This window comes from Glycine soja, chromosome 5, assembly GCF_004193775.1.
Source record: "Glycine soja cultivar W05 chromosome 5, ASM419377v2, whole genome shotgun sequence".
Lineage (NCBI taxonomy): Eukaryota > Viridiplantae > Streptophyta > Magnoliopsida > Fabales > Fabaceae > Glycine > Glycine soja.
The window spans coordinates 37,942,454-37,959,402 of NC_041006.1; the positions used below are offsets into that span (position 1 = coordinate 37,942,454).

General features: G+C 28.4%; 2 protein-coding genes across 3 annotated transcripts; one reads left to right on the forward strand and one right to left on the reverse strand.

Moving 5' to 3' along the window:
* Window positions 1-3,501: 3,501 nt before the first annotated feature.
* LOC114413039 (basic blue protein-like) lies at window positions 3,502-4,655 on the reverse strand. Its single transcript, XM_028377193.1, has 2 exons — window positions 4,451-4,655; window positions 3,502-3,870 (listed from the first exon to the last, which is right to left on the reverse strand). Exons 1-2 carry the CDS (start codon window positions 4,614-4,616, stop codon window positions 3,671-3,673), a joined length of 366 nt encoding a protein of 121 aa, XP_028232994.1. The 5' UTR covers window positions 4,617-4,655; the 3' UTR covers window positions 3,502-3,670.
* A 7,118-nt stretch (window positions 4,656-11,773) lies between these two features.
* Window positions 11,774-15,629, forward strand: LOC114411549 (GATA transcription factor 17-like). 2 transcript variants are annotated; one of them, XM_028375197.1, is made up of 4 exons: window positions 11,774-11,877; window positions 11,999-12,061; window positions 14,856-15,053; window positions 15,143-15,629. In XM_028375197.1, the coding sequence occupies exons 2-4, from the start codon at window positions 12,019-12,021 to the stop codon at window positions 15,394-15,396; spliced, it is 495 nt and encodes a 164-aa protein (XP_028230998.1). In that variant the 5' UTR covers window positions 11,774-11,877; window positions 11,999-12,018; the 3' UTR covers window positions 15,397-15,629. The 2 variants fall into 2 exon arrangements, with proteins under 2 accessions (XP_028230998.1, XP_028230999.1); XM_028375198.1 differs by lacking the exon at window positions 11,774-11,877 and having other exon boundaries at window positions 11,920-12,061.
* The last annotated feature ends 1,320 nt before the right edge of the window (window positions 15,630-16,949 follow it).

The window sequence follows — 16,949 nt, forward strand, 5'->3', positions numbered from 1 at the left end:
ATGTCACCCCAGAGTAGGAGTGAGCATGGATTGGATTTTTAAAAAATCTAATCCATATATACTTAAATGGATTGGATTCAAGATCTAATCCATTTAAGTGGATATGAATTTGGTTATATCCACTTAAATGTTATAAGGATTTTTTTTCCACAAATTTTATTAATTAAACGATAAAAAGTGAAAACTTAGCACCTGTTCATTTAAGAGTTATTTTCAACTGACCTTGGTCAAGACTATTTTTGATCGATCTTGGTTAGGATATTTCCGATCTACCTCAACTAGGGCAATTTGGACTGACATTGGCCCAAACATTTTTAGACCGACGTTAGCTAGGACTATTTTTTGATTGGCGTCAATCAATGCATTTTTGGTCGACATCGGTCAAGGATGCTTTTGGTCGATCTTAGATAGGGTTGTTTTTTGGTTGAGATCGACTAGGGTTTTTACTCAATGTTAGTCGGTAATATCTTTTGGTCGACATCGACTAGGGGTTTTCAATTAGCGTTGATCGTGACTGGTTTTTTTGTCAACGTTGGTTAGGGTTTTTTTTGCCGACATCAGTAAGGTTTTCTTTTGCTGATGATGATCGTTAATATTTTTTGGCTAACATTAGTCGAGACTAAATTTTGGTTGATGTTGACTAGATTTTTTTTGCTGACATTGGTTGAAACTATTTTTGTTGGTGTCAGCTAGGGTTTGTTGGCCAACATCGACCATGACTATTTCTTTTGGTCAACGCTGACTATAGATATTTTTTGTTGACATCAATCAGGGTTTTTTCGATCGATGTCAATTGGGGGAATATTTTGGTTGACGCTAACTAGGTTTTTTTACCGATGTCGATCGATGTTGTTTTACAGTCGATGTCAGCCAAAAATATCCTAATCGATGTCGGCAAAAAAAAGTCTTGTTTGACGTCGACAAAAAAACCCTAATTGATATCGGTCAAAAAACTTACCTGATGTCGATCAAAAAATAATCTTAATAGACCTCGGCAACAAAAACCCTAGCTGACATCAACCAAAAAATATCTTCGGCTGATGCTGGCCAGAAAAACTTTGAACGACATCAGCCAAAAAATAGTCCTGACCAATGTTAGCAAAAAATATCCTTACTAACAATAACGAAGAAATAGTCTCAACCGACGACAACTTAAAAACATCATCAGTTGACCTTGTCCTAAATAACTCTAAACGAGATCGGAAAAAAAAATAACTCCTACCGAAGTTGGCCAAAAAAATCTAGCTATCATTGTCCCAAAAATTGTATTAGATTTAAAAATCAAAACAAATATCCAATCCATATCCAATTAATTAGATTGGATTTAAAATTTTAAAAAAATGAATTTGGATATGAAACCAAACCATTTAAATGGATTTAAAGTAGATTAGATTGATTTTATATATTTGAATTTTTTTACAAAGCCCTACCAAAGCGTTTTCCTTTAGGTCAACCCACAGGGTTAAAGGTCCAACCATTTGCAACAAAAAGGATATTGCTTAGCACATCTCATTATTTACTTTGGTGCACCCCAAGTGCATTTCCAAAGTAAATAATAAGATGTGTTTAATAATTACCCCTAAAAGCTGGCGACTCAAGCAAATTGTAATGGGGTGGTTGGAGAGTGCTGGGGCTCTACTGCCTCAAAAATGATGACTCAAGGCCATGGATTGGGCCAGAGTCATAATGCTTTTTCATTTAGGGACATAAATATTACACCCCGGCCCTATAGTCATAATGGCTTTAATTCAGTTATCATTAAAGTTAGATATACGGACTTTAATTCACAAGTTGATTGTATAAATTTGAAAAATTGTGGGTTTGAGTCTAAAAAACAGTGTTCCATTTAATTGAGAGTTTATGTGAGTTGATTTATATAACTTTTAAGTTAAATGAATTGAATTGGTGGGCTTGTTGGGTTAAATTATTAGCCCACAAAAGTTTAAAATATATATTTCATTTGAACTTAAATATAAGTAATATTAATTATATTTATACTAATTAATAAAATTATTTGATATCATTTAACTCTACTAATTATATTTAAAAAATAATTATTTTTCTAAATTATTCTTCATTAAAACTTATATAAAGAAGAATTCTTTTTTTATTGAAAATAAAATCTCAATTAATTAAATGATAATTTTTAGATGATATCATTCAAAATTTGTTTATATTTAAGTATAATTTTTTTATGTTGCTTATGATTAAGACTATAGTAGTATTTTTTGAAATATTTTTACTATTATTTTAATATAGAAAAACAAAGAAAATATAAGTAAAAAGTTTATTTTTTTAAATAAAGAAACGTATCTCATACATCATTCTCGTATATCATTTAACATGGAACAGTCCGAATTCTTTTTTCAAGTTATTTTTTTATTTATCAATTAATTTTAATTTAATATTTAAATATCTTTTGTGAATATGTAACTTTTTGTTTTTAGTTCCTATAACAATACTTTTGATGACGATCTTATTTTACACGTAAAGACTAAAGTTATAAAAAAAATTAACGGGAACCAAAAACAAAAAACTCATGCTATAGGTACTAAAAAGTTCATTGTAAAGAATATATGATAAAATTATATAATTATAAATTCTAATAGAATTTAATTAAAGTCAGTGATGTATGTAAATTTTTTAGTATTGATTATATATTGAAAGTCTAAAATATTCTGTTATTAAATCATAAATTATTACTTGAATTATTTTAATATAATTATTTTAAAGGCTAATAAATTTGTAATTTTTTTTATATTGTTAATGCATAATCGTTTTCTCTTACTAGTAAGAGAAATGTCAGTTATATTCTCTTTTCAACACTTTCTTTGTGATTGGTTATTTTTTTAAAAAAATTATTAATTTTGATGGATTTGATCTAAATCAAGAGAGATAAACATCGAATGATAAGTAAGATCCATCCAAATTGTTAATTTTTTTTAACAAATTTCAGCCAATCATAGGAGAATGTTGAAAAAAGAGTGTTAGAAAGAGTGTCACTATTATTTATCTATTAATTAATAACAAATTTTTATACATGATAAATTTTTAATTTTTATAATAATTATATATGATATTATGATTTTTTATATCAACCATATATGTCACTTAAACATATTATTAACACAATGGGTAGTGATTTATATTTCTTAATCAAATGATCTAGAATTTGAATCCTAATTAGAAATCAACTTTATTGAAAAAAATACTCATCTTAGATGTACTCACTGTTTTAAATGAAGATGAATTATTACTTCTAGTGTAAACAACTTCTTACCAATATGATAAAAAAAAATTATATGACACTTATACTCTCTATCTAATATCTCTAAAAAATGAAATAATTATATAATCGTTAAAATATTACCAAATGATTCAATAATTATATTTAAGTTGTTTTTTAGTGTGTGAAAATGAAAGTGACCTAAGCAAGTTTGTATTATACTAAACTTATAAGTTCTGATGTAAGACCTACACACAGGAGTAGAGAGAGAGAGAGAGATCACCGACTGCCGACATTTATTCTTTATAGATAAGTGACATTTATAGAAGAGCACACATAGCTACTTTTTTTCTTAAACATTATTTAAAGGAGCTAACTTCCCACTAAAGGGTGCAATTTGCATTACAATACAATATGTATGGGTAGTTAACCATATTATTAAACTCAGGCAGCGTTGATGGCAATTTTCATCCCAGACTCGCAGTGACCAACATAATTGCAGATGAAGTAGTTCTGTCCCTTGGCAAGTCTGATCTGATCCGTCCCTGACTTATACACTTTGGCTCCTCTTGGAGTCTTGCAGCTATCATATCCAGCCTTGTTCACGGCCACCACATTGTGAGTCCCAGGGCTATAATTGAAAGCTGATGCACCCCATACACCAAAATGTATCACATGCTTTCAAAAGTTAGCTATATAAAAGAATTATCAAAAATGAAACTTCTTCCATGTGTTATATACTGTATGGAAGACACTGTAACAAACTCTTCACATATTTTTAAGAGACTTGTATTAATTTTACCTAATAATAAAAATTAAGTAACACACTCTTCACTTATCTATATAATTAAGTCACTTTTATTATCAATTTATTACACTCATGTAATCAATTTAGTCACACGTGACAAACTATAAAATGTTATGTCACATCAGTATTTATCATCAATATTTATCACGTCAGTTAAAATTAATATTATTGATATACAATCTGACAAAAGGATCAGTTTAATTAGTCTAACAAAAAATACTTTAATAACCAAAATAATTTTTTTAACTTAACAAGTTAAATTAAAACAAAATATTTTTATATTAATTAGAATCAGATTTGAGGTATTATAAATTTCTTTAAAACAAAGAATTGAGGTATCAATTAGTGGGTGGTTGGGAATTGAGAAATGAAAAGAACTTAAGAGGGATTTATGAGATAGAATAATTGGAACTGACCAAGTGTGTCACCAGCCCGAAAGAGCTTTCCTTTGGGCCAGGCAACAGTGTTAAAGGTCCAACCCCCAGAATCTCCAACTGTGTAGGTGGCAGCACGAGCCATCTGAGAGTGAAGCAGCAAGAAGCAAAGTAGTAGAACCACTGCACTGCCTCTTCCCAGAGCCATCTCCTTGAGTTCAAGAAGGAGATTTGTTTTTGAGCTGAGTGCATACCAACCAATCTTTTATAATGGAGAACTCAGGGAGGGCCCACACCTTTAATGGGTGGTTGGTTTATTAATTACTAAATGCCATGCCTGTCCGAGAAATTGTCACCAAGCCACATGCGTCTGCCTATTAAGACTCATTACTTTTTATCCGTAGACTACATTTTTTTTTTTTTACTTGATATGAAATATTTAGTGGTATAAACCATGATTTCTATTTAGAATCATAAGCGTATATAGAATCATAAACAATGATTTCTTAACTTGTTTTTATATGGTTAACTTATAATATAAGCTCTCATGTGATAAATTTATTAAATAAATCAATACTTAATGAAGCTATTTATCCTAACATACAGATTTTCCATCATAAAAGAACCAGGATCATGTCACAAAGGGCAGAAACTAATGAAGTCTCCTACACGATGCGTAGTAGTTCTGGATGTACGTGTTTTCAGCCTTAATTCAAGTTGTTAAGGATTCTTCGTAACTTGTGATCGTACTTTAATATTAATAATTGATATGATATGTGTGATATAATTGATATATAATTTTATTAATGATGATAACTTTAATTTGAGATATGAACATCTCAGCATCTTAAACAATTAATTCTTAACTTTTGTTAAAAAATATCTTATTCATCTAATTTTTTTTATTAAATGTCATATTTATATCATATCTATATTTATAGAGGTTAAAGTTAAACTCCACCATACAAAGTTCCAAATGGTAAGAAAGTGGATTGACTTCATTTTGTTTTAACTTTTTATCTTTTGGCATGCCATGAAATTTTGTGTGCTGCCTAACGCATTCCCTACTAAGACGGAATACCAAACAATCTGTGCCAACCTCCCACCATGGTCATCTTACCACCCTTTTCCTTTAAAATGTTCTACCATTAATCAATGATAATTGACCACGACCAGATTATAGCTACTTGCTGTAATTTGCAGTCCATAATTTCGGCGGAATTTCATGTCACATTTACTACTCTGGGACCAAAAGACCTCAAGAAAAAATAAAGAAGAAATTAAAAGTCTCAAGTTTCTTAGGAAAACGATAAGCATAATATGGGCCATATGAGGGAGAGACGAATTTTAGGATGGTTCAATCCTGCAAAAATTCAACAACTTACAACCATTTTTAAAAAATATTATTTATATCTTTGAGTGAATTTTACCCAAACGATAGATCTAATGGAAGGTGAGAGAAGCACACACGCACGGAAGTTTAGGTGCTGATTGTATGAGCTAGGCTTACGGTTAGCTTAAAGTTTATAATTGTTTGTGATTGTTCAAAACACGATCTGTGCTTGTTTTGCAATCTCGATTTTTGTTCGTTTCATTCGAATTAGTCTAAGATTTTAGGGTAATGTATAAAAAGGATGTCAGTATATATTTTTCAAAAATTAAGAGGAGTTAATATAGGGGCAGAAAAAAGTAATTAAGAAGTGTTTGTGTAATTTCATGAAATCTCACAGATAATTAGTGTAATTTACTCAAACCTCTGTGTCAGCCTTTTTCTTTAAAAAATGAAGATAGTTCTTCCTACTGTGCTGAATTGAATTTATTATTGGGGATGCTTATGTTGGGTGTTTCATAAGATATTTTGTTTTGCATTCTATTGCCTGTGTTAATACACACATTGCTGGTTGCAGTAATTGTTTTGCTTGGATTTTTTACTTGGTTGACAGCTAGCGGCTGGAAATTCAAAGTGTCTGTATTTTATTTTATTTATAAATCAACTGTATGTTAGCAGCGGTAAGAATCACATCACAACTGTATTATAATATTATGAATCTCACGATCTTGGATCAAGCTAATTGTAACCGTCAGATCTGAATTGATATTGTTGAAAAAAATTTAAGTCTCACATCGATTAAAAATTAAATCAAATTAAAATTTATAAATCATCCATTAAATTAATTTTTGAAATTAAATTAGGTCTAACATTTTTAAGAGCATAAGAGATATGCTGTTAATCGGTAAATAAACAAGTGATGTCATGATTCTTGATAGAATTAGAATCTCTCCTTTAGATAATGCTTGGCCAAATTCATTCTAGAATCTCCCCTTCTCCTTTTAGTTTTAAGAAATGCAACATTAGAGAATATATAATCCTTTAAACATTTGAACCCATAAAGCATTAGAGTTATGTACTAGCTCAGGCTTGTTTAGCCTAAAAGGCAGCATTTATGTGGATATAGTGTTTGAAGCCCACTCCTCCCTCTCGTTTGCTATCAGTTTAACACCCATAATAGGAAATGGGCTGCAACATAATGTTCAAACTCAATCCACAGCTCATAAGAATAGGTAATTGGTATATCCACTATTCTTCTCTGCTTATTCAATCTCCTTCTCTAAATAATCAGGAGAATGTATTTTTTGAGAAATAAATTGAAAAAGGGAATGAATAAGCAAAGAAAGAGAGTGGATACAGCAACTGTCTAAGAATATTGTAACACTCAACGATTTGATACATTTTGACAAAATAAATAAATAAATTGCTACATGCAATTGATATGAAATAAGATCAAATTCAATTCAAGTGACATATCTTCATGATGAAAAAAGACGGATTGATGAAATGTTATTGCCAAAATATTAATGTGAGAAAAAAATTGACAGGTGCATAAATGTTTTAGATAAAATACTTTGTATATATTTATGACAACTTCTTGATATAATTACATTCTATCTCACTATTTTATCTTTTATAATATTTATAATATTTTTAACATTATTATTCTGTATTTTTTTACAAAAATATTTATAATTAAGTTAGCTAAAGGATGAACTGTAAAATTACACTTTACAAAAGGAGTTTTTTTTTTTTTTTTTTACGAAGACCAAAGGAGAAATTTAAAGAATATAAGAACTGTCTTTCAAAAATGATAGAGTCACCATCCTACCACTAACAAGATCAATCCCTAGTGTTCATTTATGAAATAAAATATGGATATTAACCTCTACATAATTTATAAATCATCATTTTAAAGTGCATCACGAGACGTGGATGCCTAAGTAATTTTAAATATAATGAAAAATGATTATAATATAATTATATATTTTTTAGAATTTTATTATCTTTATATAAACTTATGCTCATTTTTAAAATATAAATTTCTTCAAGATTTAACATTTTTATTCTATGTATGTTTATATTAATTTTATATATTGTATTATTTGTCTTGTTTATAATATTTAACATTTTATGTACTCTATAGTTGCTAATGATACTGTAGATACACGTTTAATATTTTCCGTGGGCACCCAATTGGTTGCAAACAAATATATTACTGACAAATTTATTTGTTTAAGAATTGTTTTAAATTTTTAATGACTTATGTGTAGGGTGAAGAGGATTTTTCTTTTTGTTTCCAAAACCTTTATGGAATATCACAAATTATGATTTATGATAACCAATCCATGTTCTTGAGAATTACTGTGCCGCAGTATGAAAAGACATGTATTATGAATTTGAAACCAACTATAGACACATATCAATACTTCGGACATATTTGTTCATTTTAAATATGGACACGATATTAAAAATTATATTAATATGTCTTCTTTTTTTAATTCAAAATGAATATATACTAATTAAGAATATATCATGTATGTATTTTTCTCACAAATTATTTTTATTATTACATCAAGGAATTTGTTTAGTTAGTTGAACATGTATTTGAATTATTGTATTTTTTTTTACTTGAGTTCCATGTCGATACATAAAAAAAAGTATACCCTAAAAACCATTGTATCTCTCCAAAAGTTATGTATTTAAAATTAAGACACTTCATGTTGGTGTAAATAAGTGGTAATGACTCCACAGCAATAAAGAAATATTTAAGGAAAAATCATTGACTACCAACTCTATAGAGATTAATTGGTTGCAGTAAGGTTTATGTGCAACTCCCCTTAGGATACTTTTTGATGAAGGGATGTAGAGTTTTGCAGAGATTCATCTTCGCAATCAAAATCCAGGTGGTTCGGTTAATAAAAATAGGATTTGGTTATTGTCTCCAAATTGGGTAAAAAAAGATCAACAAATAGTGTCTTCAAATTGGAGTAATTAGTAGAAATTTTAATTTCTTGAGTAATTAGGATTCTCTCATTTTTCATTACTTCCAATTAGAGTGATTAAACGTATAATCCAGGTTGAAGAACTAAATTTGAGGTTGAAAGAATGAAATCAAAACCAAAGTTACAGGTTGCAACATGATGACAGAGTGGGGCAGAGAGAGAGAAAATATTTGCTACGAGCAGCGAGGATGGAAAAGAAAGAGAAAATATTTTTTTAATAAGTAATAAAATACTATAATATTCCTATTTAAAATACACTCATATTAAAAAAAGTATGAATGCATAAGCAAATCCATATATATATATATATATATATATATATATATATAAAACAAATTATAACTTTCTTTAGTCTTTAAGAGTTAATAATTAATTTTTAAACTTATTTAGAATTAATTTTTTATACTCTTAACTTATTATTAATTTTATTTACTAGATATTAATTTATTAGATTTTCGGTATTGACAATTAAATATGAGTATGACTTATAACATTTATATTTAAAGGTGTTTTTGAAATAAATTTAAATTTATAGCTAGTAGTATGAATTAAAAATAATTAATTTAAATCCATTTTATTGATTTTGATGATTTATCCTATCTTTATTATATCTAGGACTGGAGCCTGGAGGTAGAATATTATTTTGTCATGGCCCCTCCAAAGCCTTTTATTTTTCCTTATTATATACCTGTTTTTAAACCTCCTATGATAAAAATGCTATTTGAAGGTACAATTTTTTTATCGTTTAATTTCTAATACAATATGACTTTTTTTATATATATATATATATAGAAACTAAAACTCAATCAAGCTTTTTCCTCTTTTGCTAAATCTATGAAAAGAAAAAATGTTGCAATTTTTTTTGTACATACCACACGTCGTTCATGCATATGAGCTTAATCAATTAAACCCCATACTAAATAATAAAAAACAACTCAATCTACTGATCGAGATACTACTTCAGTCTTCAGTAATGTGAAGATAAGATCTTAATTATTAAATTAACGGCTAGAGACAAATAATTAAATACATACGAATTGAAAAGAAGAACAAGTCATCATTATTCTGGTTGACCGTTAATACAACTTTTTATTTTTTTTGGAGATAAAAAATTTAGCACGAGAATATGGATTGAAAACTATTTTAGTTTTTCGTAGGCTAAATATCATTTTTGGTTTTTTATATTTAGTAATTTTTATTTTGGTTTATTAAGTTTTAAAAGTTTTTATTTTAATATTTTATATTTTAAAAAAGTTTTAAATGTTTCATTTTTTAAAAAAATATTAGTTTTTCATTAACTTAAAATTTTAAAATAATGGTGATTAAATTTTTTTAGTATGTGTTATTAATACAATATTGATAGTAGTCCTCACATCCCCACAACATAGAATCCCCTTAACCAATTGTCCAGCCTCAGTGAGCTTGGTCTAGTATATTTTTGAATAACTATTAATTTTTTTAGTATTTCATAAGATATAATTTATAATTTTCTATTATTAAATATTTAATTTTAAGATTTATTAGCATTTAATAATTACTAAATTAAATACTAATAAATTAATACTTATGCAGTAATAATAATTAAATATTAATACATATACATTTATATATAATATTAAAATTAATAATAATTTAATATTAAATCTTAAATAAGTTTTCGTACAAAGGAGATTTAATTCAATTAGTTGAACATGATATGTGAGTTAATAATAATTAAATATTAATACATATACATTTATATATAATATTAAAATTAATAATAATTTAATATTAAATCTTAAATAAGTTTTCATATAAAGGAGATTTAATTCAGTTGGTTGAACATGATATATGAGTTAAGATACTTTCTAGTATTTGTCTTCATTCTTGTGATAAAAAAACAAAGATTTTTTTATCTCTATAAATTAGGGTGCTTTTTAATTTTAGTCATTTTAAGAAAAGTAGTCCATTAAAGATTTTTTTGTTTTTGTTTTATTCTTTGATATCAAATAATAATGTTAATTATGACATAATAGTGACATTGACAATTCATTGAGTTGCTATGTTAACACATATGTAATGTTTTTTTAAACTTCGTTCTAAAATCTTTCATCAACTAGTCAAACACCATTAGCCATTTTGAATAAATAATAATATAAAGTTACAATTTATCAAAAAATAATATGTGATTATCTTATTAGACTTTATCAATAATATGTGAATAGATAATATATGATATAATAAGTCAATGAGTTACAAATATTCTTGTTACTTTATCAATTAATGTAATTGCTTGACAATAGGAACTATAAGCAAAAATTTTAAATCTTTAAAGGACTAAAACTAAAAAAAATTTAAAGAATTAAAATTAAGAACACCTTATTTTTATAGGAAACAAATTAATTATATCCTATGAAATAATACAAATGGAATCCTATTAAATACTAATAATTACTAAATTTATAATATTAATATTAAATAATAATGCATATAAATTGATAAATATATGCAAATACTTGAACACACATATATGCATATCTATTCATTTAACACTAAAAGAATATAACTCATTGAGAATTGTGCATAAGTTGATATACAAAAATTTATTCTTACAGATAAATTCTTTTTTTATTCATTTAACAAGTTATATATACGTTTAATATACATTTATTAAATTCAATCAATATATTATATTTAATGCATATAAAAATTAATAATATTAATATAATTTATTATATCAATTTATAACATATAACATTTAATAATATTATTAAAATTTAGTATATTATATTTAATATATATATATATATATATATATATATATATATATATATATAATAATGTTAAATGTTTTTAGAGCTGTAATCCTCTGCCACCTTTCTTTCTCTTCTTTATATTACAATATTTTTTTAATCTACCATTAAAGTTCGTGTGTATTGTCAAAGGTAACGGCTTCATCGTTTTGGACTTATATGATGATGCAGATAAGAATTTACAGGGCATGTAAGCAACTTGTCGCTCTCTCTTCATGCGAATTTAAATTTCAGTTAGCACAGTTCAATTGCATAAGAACAAAACAATAGAAGAGAGGAGAGAAAAATAGAAAGAAGTATCACCTAAACATAAAAGAAAGACAGAAAGGAAGAGTAAAGAATGTATGTAATTTGACTTGAAGTTTTGTTCTCTTCGTTCCATTTAACAATTTTTTTACTTGTTCTTTTAGTTTCAAGGATTTTGTGGAGTTGGTTTTCTGATAACTAAAATTCTATTTGTAAGACAAAAGGAAATTCGCGGATATGGCGAAAAGGAATGGTCCATGCTTCCACTGCGGCATTAAGTGTAAGTCCTCTCCTTGTTCTTAGAATATTTGTTCTGTTCATTTCTTTTGTTAAATATTTTGAAGATTCAGATCAAACATAACTCAACTAGTTCAAACTCGTTAGTTTTGTTTTTTTAATCCATGATCCAACCAGATCCGTGGTACATAATTAAATTTCTTCTTATTATTATTAAATTAAGAAATACAAATTAAAGCACTAAAGATGCCTCTACCTTACACAATTTTATAGAGTCAAAATCTCACACGAAATTAAAGTAGCAATTTCAATAATTACATCCTTATTTATAATTAAGATACCCATATATATACTTTGACTAAAATCTACTATTCACATTATAATATATATATATATATTTAACTATAAGTTATTTTCTAATTATAAAGCATTATAAATAAATTATTTTATTTAGTTAAAATTTAGTTAATTAATGTACTATAGTGTCAAACTGTTGTGATATTGTGATCCGTTTTGCACTCCATATATATGTGATGTAAAACTCTAGGCAAAAAAACAAAATTCTAAATAATTCTCATTTTTATAAATAACAAATAATAATTTTAAATATTTAAACCCAATTAATTCAATGTAAATTAGTTTTTTATTGGATTGATTTGATTTGAATTTGATAATAAAATTATAGAAACCTGAGCCAATTAATAGTAGAATTTTGGTCTGATTGGGGAAAGAGTTTAGTCAAACTCAGCCAATAAATGCCCCTTAATAACTTAAAATAAAGTTATTATAGCTCTCGAAGAAAGCCTATGATCTGCCCATGCTAAATCTAACAACGCGATCATGTTAATTAAATGTATGATTTGAAACCTTATGATTTCACTTTCCTTTTTTTTACTAAACCAATCCCTATACAGATCTTCCATAACTTAATTAACATGATTGCCATTCAGCGGATTAGGGCAAACCCATGTTCCCTCGTTCAAATTTGTCTCCCCTCCACCTTAGGCAGTCGCCAATAGTGAGACTTCCTTCATCTTCTGTTGCGCACGACTACGTATCACATGACCATATAGATTGTAACATTTGCAAATTAATTGAGTGCAATCCTTCATATTCAACATTAAACCATCTGTTATGAAACCATAAATATCCCACTATTAGATGGCTCAAATCCATTTCCATACTCACCATGGCAAACCTCCCTCTAACTGTGTCAATGATGATTTATGTCCCCTTACACTGACCGACCAATAGCCAATGCTAACAAACACTCATCATAATATTTCTTGCCTAAACAGGGACACACTATCTAGACTTGGGTGTTATATATTGATGTACATCTTGGATGCTATGAAGTCGGACATCCATGACCAATGAGATAGTGATCGATTATAATAAATCATTCAAGGATCATTACCATAACATTTTCTCTATCCTCAGCTAAATAAAAGTTGACCATAAAAAAAACATCAAGCCTAATGTCAACTACATCTACACCAAATTGTCTTCAGACGATCACACATTGTAAGAAAGTTAATACTTTTCCCTAGGTGTTTGACAATCACAACATCCTTCTATGGCAACCATAGTTCCTACTACTATCATCATCAATGTAGAACTTTGTTTCCATGGCTATCACCATCTTCTAGCTCAACTAAAGAGTTTTTCCTAATCAAATTTGTATGCTCCTGTCATGATAGAGGATTTTGTGATCCTAATAGCTTCTCCAAAAAAATAATAATCTTGGAATGAATACTCTTACCTCTGCCAAGGGCTTCGAAGGTGAAGGAATATATGTTGAGAACCACTATTATTCATGAGTAAGGGAAAAAGTAACACTCTGCCTCTATAATTTTCGAAAAATAAAAATAATAAAAAAGATAATAAAAGTTAAATAATAGTGGATAGTTTTCCAGATGTAAGTGGAGTGTGCCTTGATTGAAGTGAATAGTTATATGGATAAAAAAGATAATTACAGTAGTAAAAGGAAAAAAGAAATGCGTAAACCAAAATACTTTGTTTCCTTCATTTTATATATATATATATATATATATATATATATATATATATATATATATATATATTAAGAGAGAATTCCTCTCTTATTTGTATAAAAAATATTAATTTTATATATTATATTATATATCCTATGTGTTTTCTACCTTCTATGTTTGCTAGTGAGTAGTGTGTAAACACACGTTTAATGAATTTCTGTAGGTACCCAAAGAAACATATAATCGAAATTTTTTATCTATTATTTAAGAATTATTTTGAATTTTTAATTGATTTATGGGTAGGGTACGTGTGCAGTTTTTGGTTTCCCAAACCTTCTAGAACATGACGTGTTGTGATTTGTAATTAGTGATGTAAAACATGGCGCATTTATCTAATTACCTATATATGAATAAATAGACACATGTTTTTAGAATTATTGCGCGGCCCTATGAAAAAGCATACGTTATTAATTAACTTGAAATAAATAGACATATATTATTGCAAACAAGTTTGTTCGTTTAAATATATGGACATAACATGTATTATAATTCAAAATAATTAGGTAACCTTAAGAATCACGTACATGTGTTTATTTTGTTTCTTTCATTTGAATCAACATACAAAGTGCAATTAGAAATAGTTGTGTCTCTACAGAAAGTTATGTATGATAAATTAAGACGCTTCAAAACTATCATGTCTCTATAAACTACAACTATAGGCGCTTGTAGCCCTTAAGAATGAACAAACAAAATAAACATTCCTATTTTATATAAATTATTTTGTTCAAAACATCTTCTCTAATGTTTGAGCCCGTCACCAACATATATATATGGTTTCATCAGCTTCTCCACATTGGCGTAGTGGACCAGAAGACAAGTCAGTGTTGTGCAACGCATGTGGACTAAGATACACCAAATGGGGAAGCATTGGCCTTCAGAACTATTTTCCCAACCATTTTAAACCTGAGTATCTTGATAACCTTAAAAATCTAGAGGGTAGAAACAATGTTCTCCAAGGTTCAAGCTATGCTACAGATTCAAGTAATGCTACTAGTAAATATATAAGTTAACTTCTATGAATATTTTGTTGTGTGAATGCTTCTTATATATAAATTAGTATTTTTTGTTAGGTGGAAAAATCCATGTTATGTGGAATCCTTATGTTCCATCAAGGAAACGTTCACGCGTAGTACGGATGACAACATCAATCCAAAGGTTTCATGAACAACTTCTCATGATGTGGAAAAATGAAGAGAACTCAAATGATCAGTCATCCCAAGAATCAGAAGAGGTCTTATTGATTGATAACGTCAATAACTTCATACCTTGTAACGAAATAGGGCTTGGATGCATTCTTCTTAAACCAGAAGATGCTTCTGCATAGAAGGATTCATTTATGTATACCCTTCATGAATATGTTTGAGAATCTTTAAGTTTCTCTAAACGTGACCTTGCTTTTGAATATTGAACTTTTTGAATTAAACTTTTGTATGAACCTTTCTCAAGACTTAAATTATGTCTCTGCACTAGGTGTTTGTGTTTCATGAGATGATTAGAAGTCATGTATGATTTGATAAGTACTATAGACCAATATGAAATCGGCATACTTTGGAATAATGATTGTCTTATGTCAACTTGAACTGAAGGATGTGAGTTAGGGCCTGTTTGATCATATTCTCAACTTTTAGTTTTAAAAACTGTTTTATTAAAAATTCCACACCATTATAAGAAACTGGTTTCAATGTTTGAAAACTGTTTCTAAAACAAGCATATTAAAAACCCAAAGACAAAAAAAGATTACAAATGTTTTCCTTTTCTGTATTATATATTTTTGCAATGCAAATATATCTGTATGACAAAAATATTGCAATTCAAAATTAGGAATTTAAGCGTAAGAGAAGTTGAAGGTTCCCTTGCAGATGGGAAGCACTGGAAATTTCTTCCGGACAGTGCTGCACTGCATACGGATCTGTTTCTATTTTTTTTAACATTTTTTATTTTTTTTATCATCGAAAGAAAAATATATATATTAACTAGGGTACAAGGGTACCCAACCTTATTACAGAAAAAGTCCAACCCTGCAAGCATAACATTACACCGTAGAATTGTAATATACATTACTATATTAATTACATATCATTAGCAACCCATTCCATTTCTCCCCTCTTTTTTGCTCAAAATTCCCACGTCAACTCAAAACATCAACCTTCAATTTTGTTTTCCATCTTACCAGCCAGTAAAAGAAGTATCTTTCAAAATATCCAATAGATCTTAGACTTTCTCTTGACCAATGGCGGGACTGTCCATGTTGACATGTCCCCCGCCAGTGTCAATGGCGGGTCTCTCTCCTCCCTCCCTGTCTCGCCAGTAATAATGGCGACACCCACGTAAATAACAGACCCCCTTTACAATTTGTTTTAAAACAGACCTTATTTAATAAATTGTTTTTAAAACAAGCCCCTTAAAGGAAATTTGCCGATCTTTTGATACCTTTCCCTTGCATATACTGTACTACAACCTGCCACCACCACCAGGGCTGGAGCTTAGTATTAGCTTGCTCTCAAAGTGGAAGTGGAGAACTCTCAATGATAAGGAGTTTCTGTGGTATCCTTTACTGTGTTATAAATACGGCAAAGCAGATGTTATGTCGTTATCTAGAAGAAGCTGGCCAAATGCATCACAATGGTGGAGGGACATTCAGGATACGAGTTACAGGTTTGAAGGTGTATATGGATGGTTCGAGGATCTTGTTCAGAGGAAGGTTGGGAGTGGTAATCAAACCGCTTTTTGGAGCCACAAATGACTTGATAATCTGTGTCTTAAGGATATGCACCCTAGATTGTTTCAAGTTGCTACAAATAAAGAAGCGACTATTGCAGATATGCTTGCTGATACCAATTCCAGAAACACATGGAAGTGGACATGGTTTCAACATTT

Bases quoted from the DNA above. Each gene is read 5' to 3' on its own strand.
- LOC114413039 (XM_028377193.1), bottom strand. From the start codon at position 4,616: ATGGCTCTGGGAAGAGGCAGTGCAGTGGTTCTACTACTTTGCTTCTTG. The intron at 3,871-4,450 runs GTCAGTTCCAAT...GGGGTGCATCAG, and splicing joins TCGGGCTGGTGACACACTTG to CTTTCAATTATAGCCCTGGG.
- LOC114411549 (XM_028375197.1), top strand. From the start codon at position 12,019: ATGGCGAAAAGGAATGGTCCATGCTTCCACTGCGGCATTAAGT. The intron at 12,062-14,855 runs GTAAGTCCTCTC...TGGTTTCATCAG, and splicing joins CTTCCACTGCGGCATTAAGT to CTTCTCCACATTGGCGTAGT. The intron at 15,054-15,142 runs GTAATGCTACTA...ATTTTTTGTTAG, and splicing joins AAGCTATGCTACAGATTCAA to GTGGAAAAATCCATGTTATG.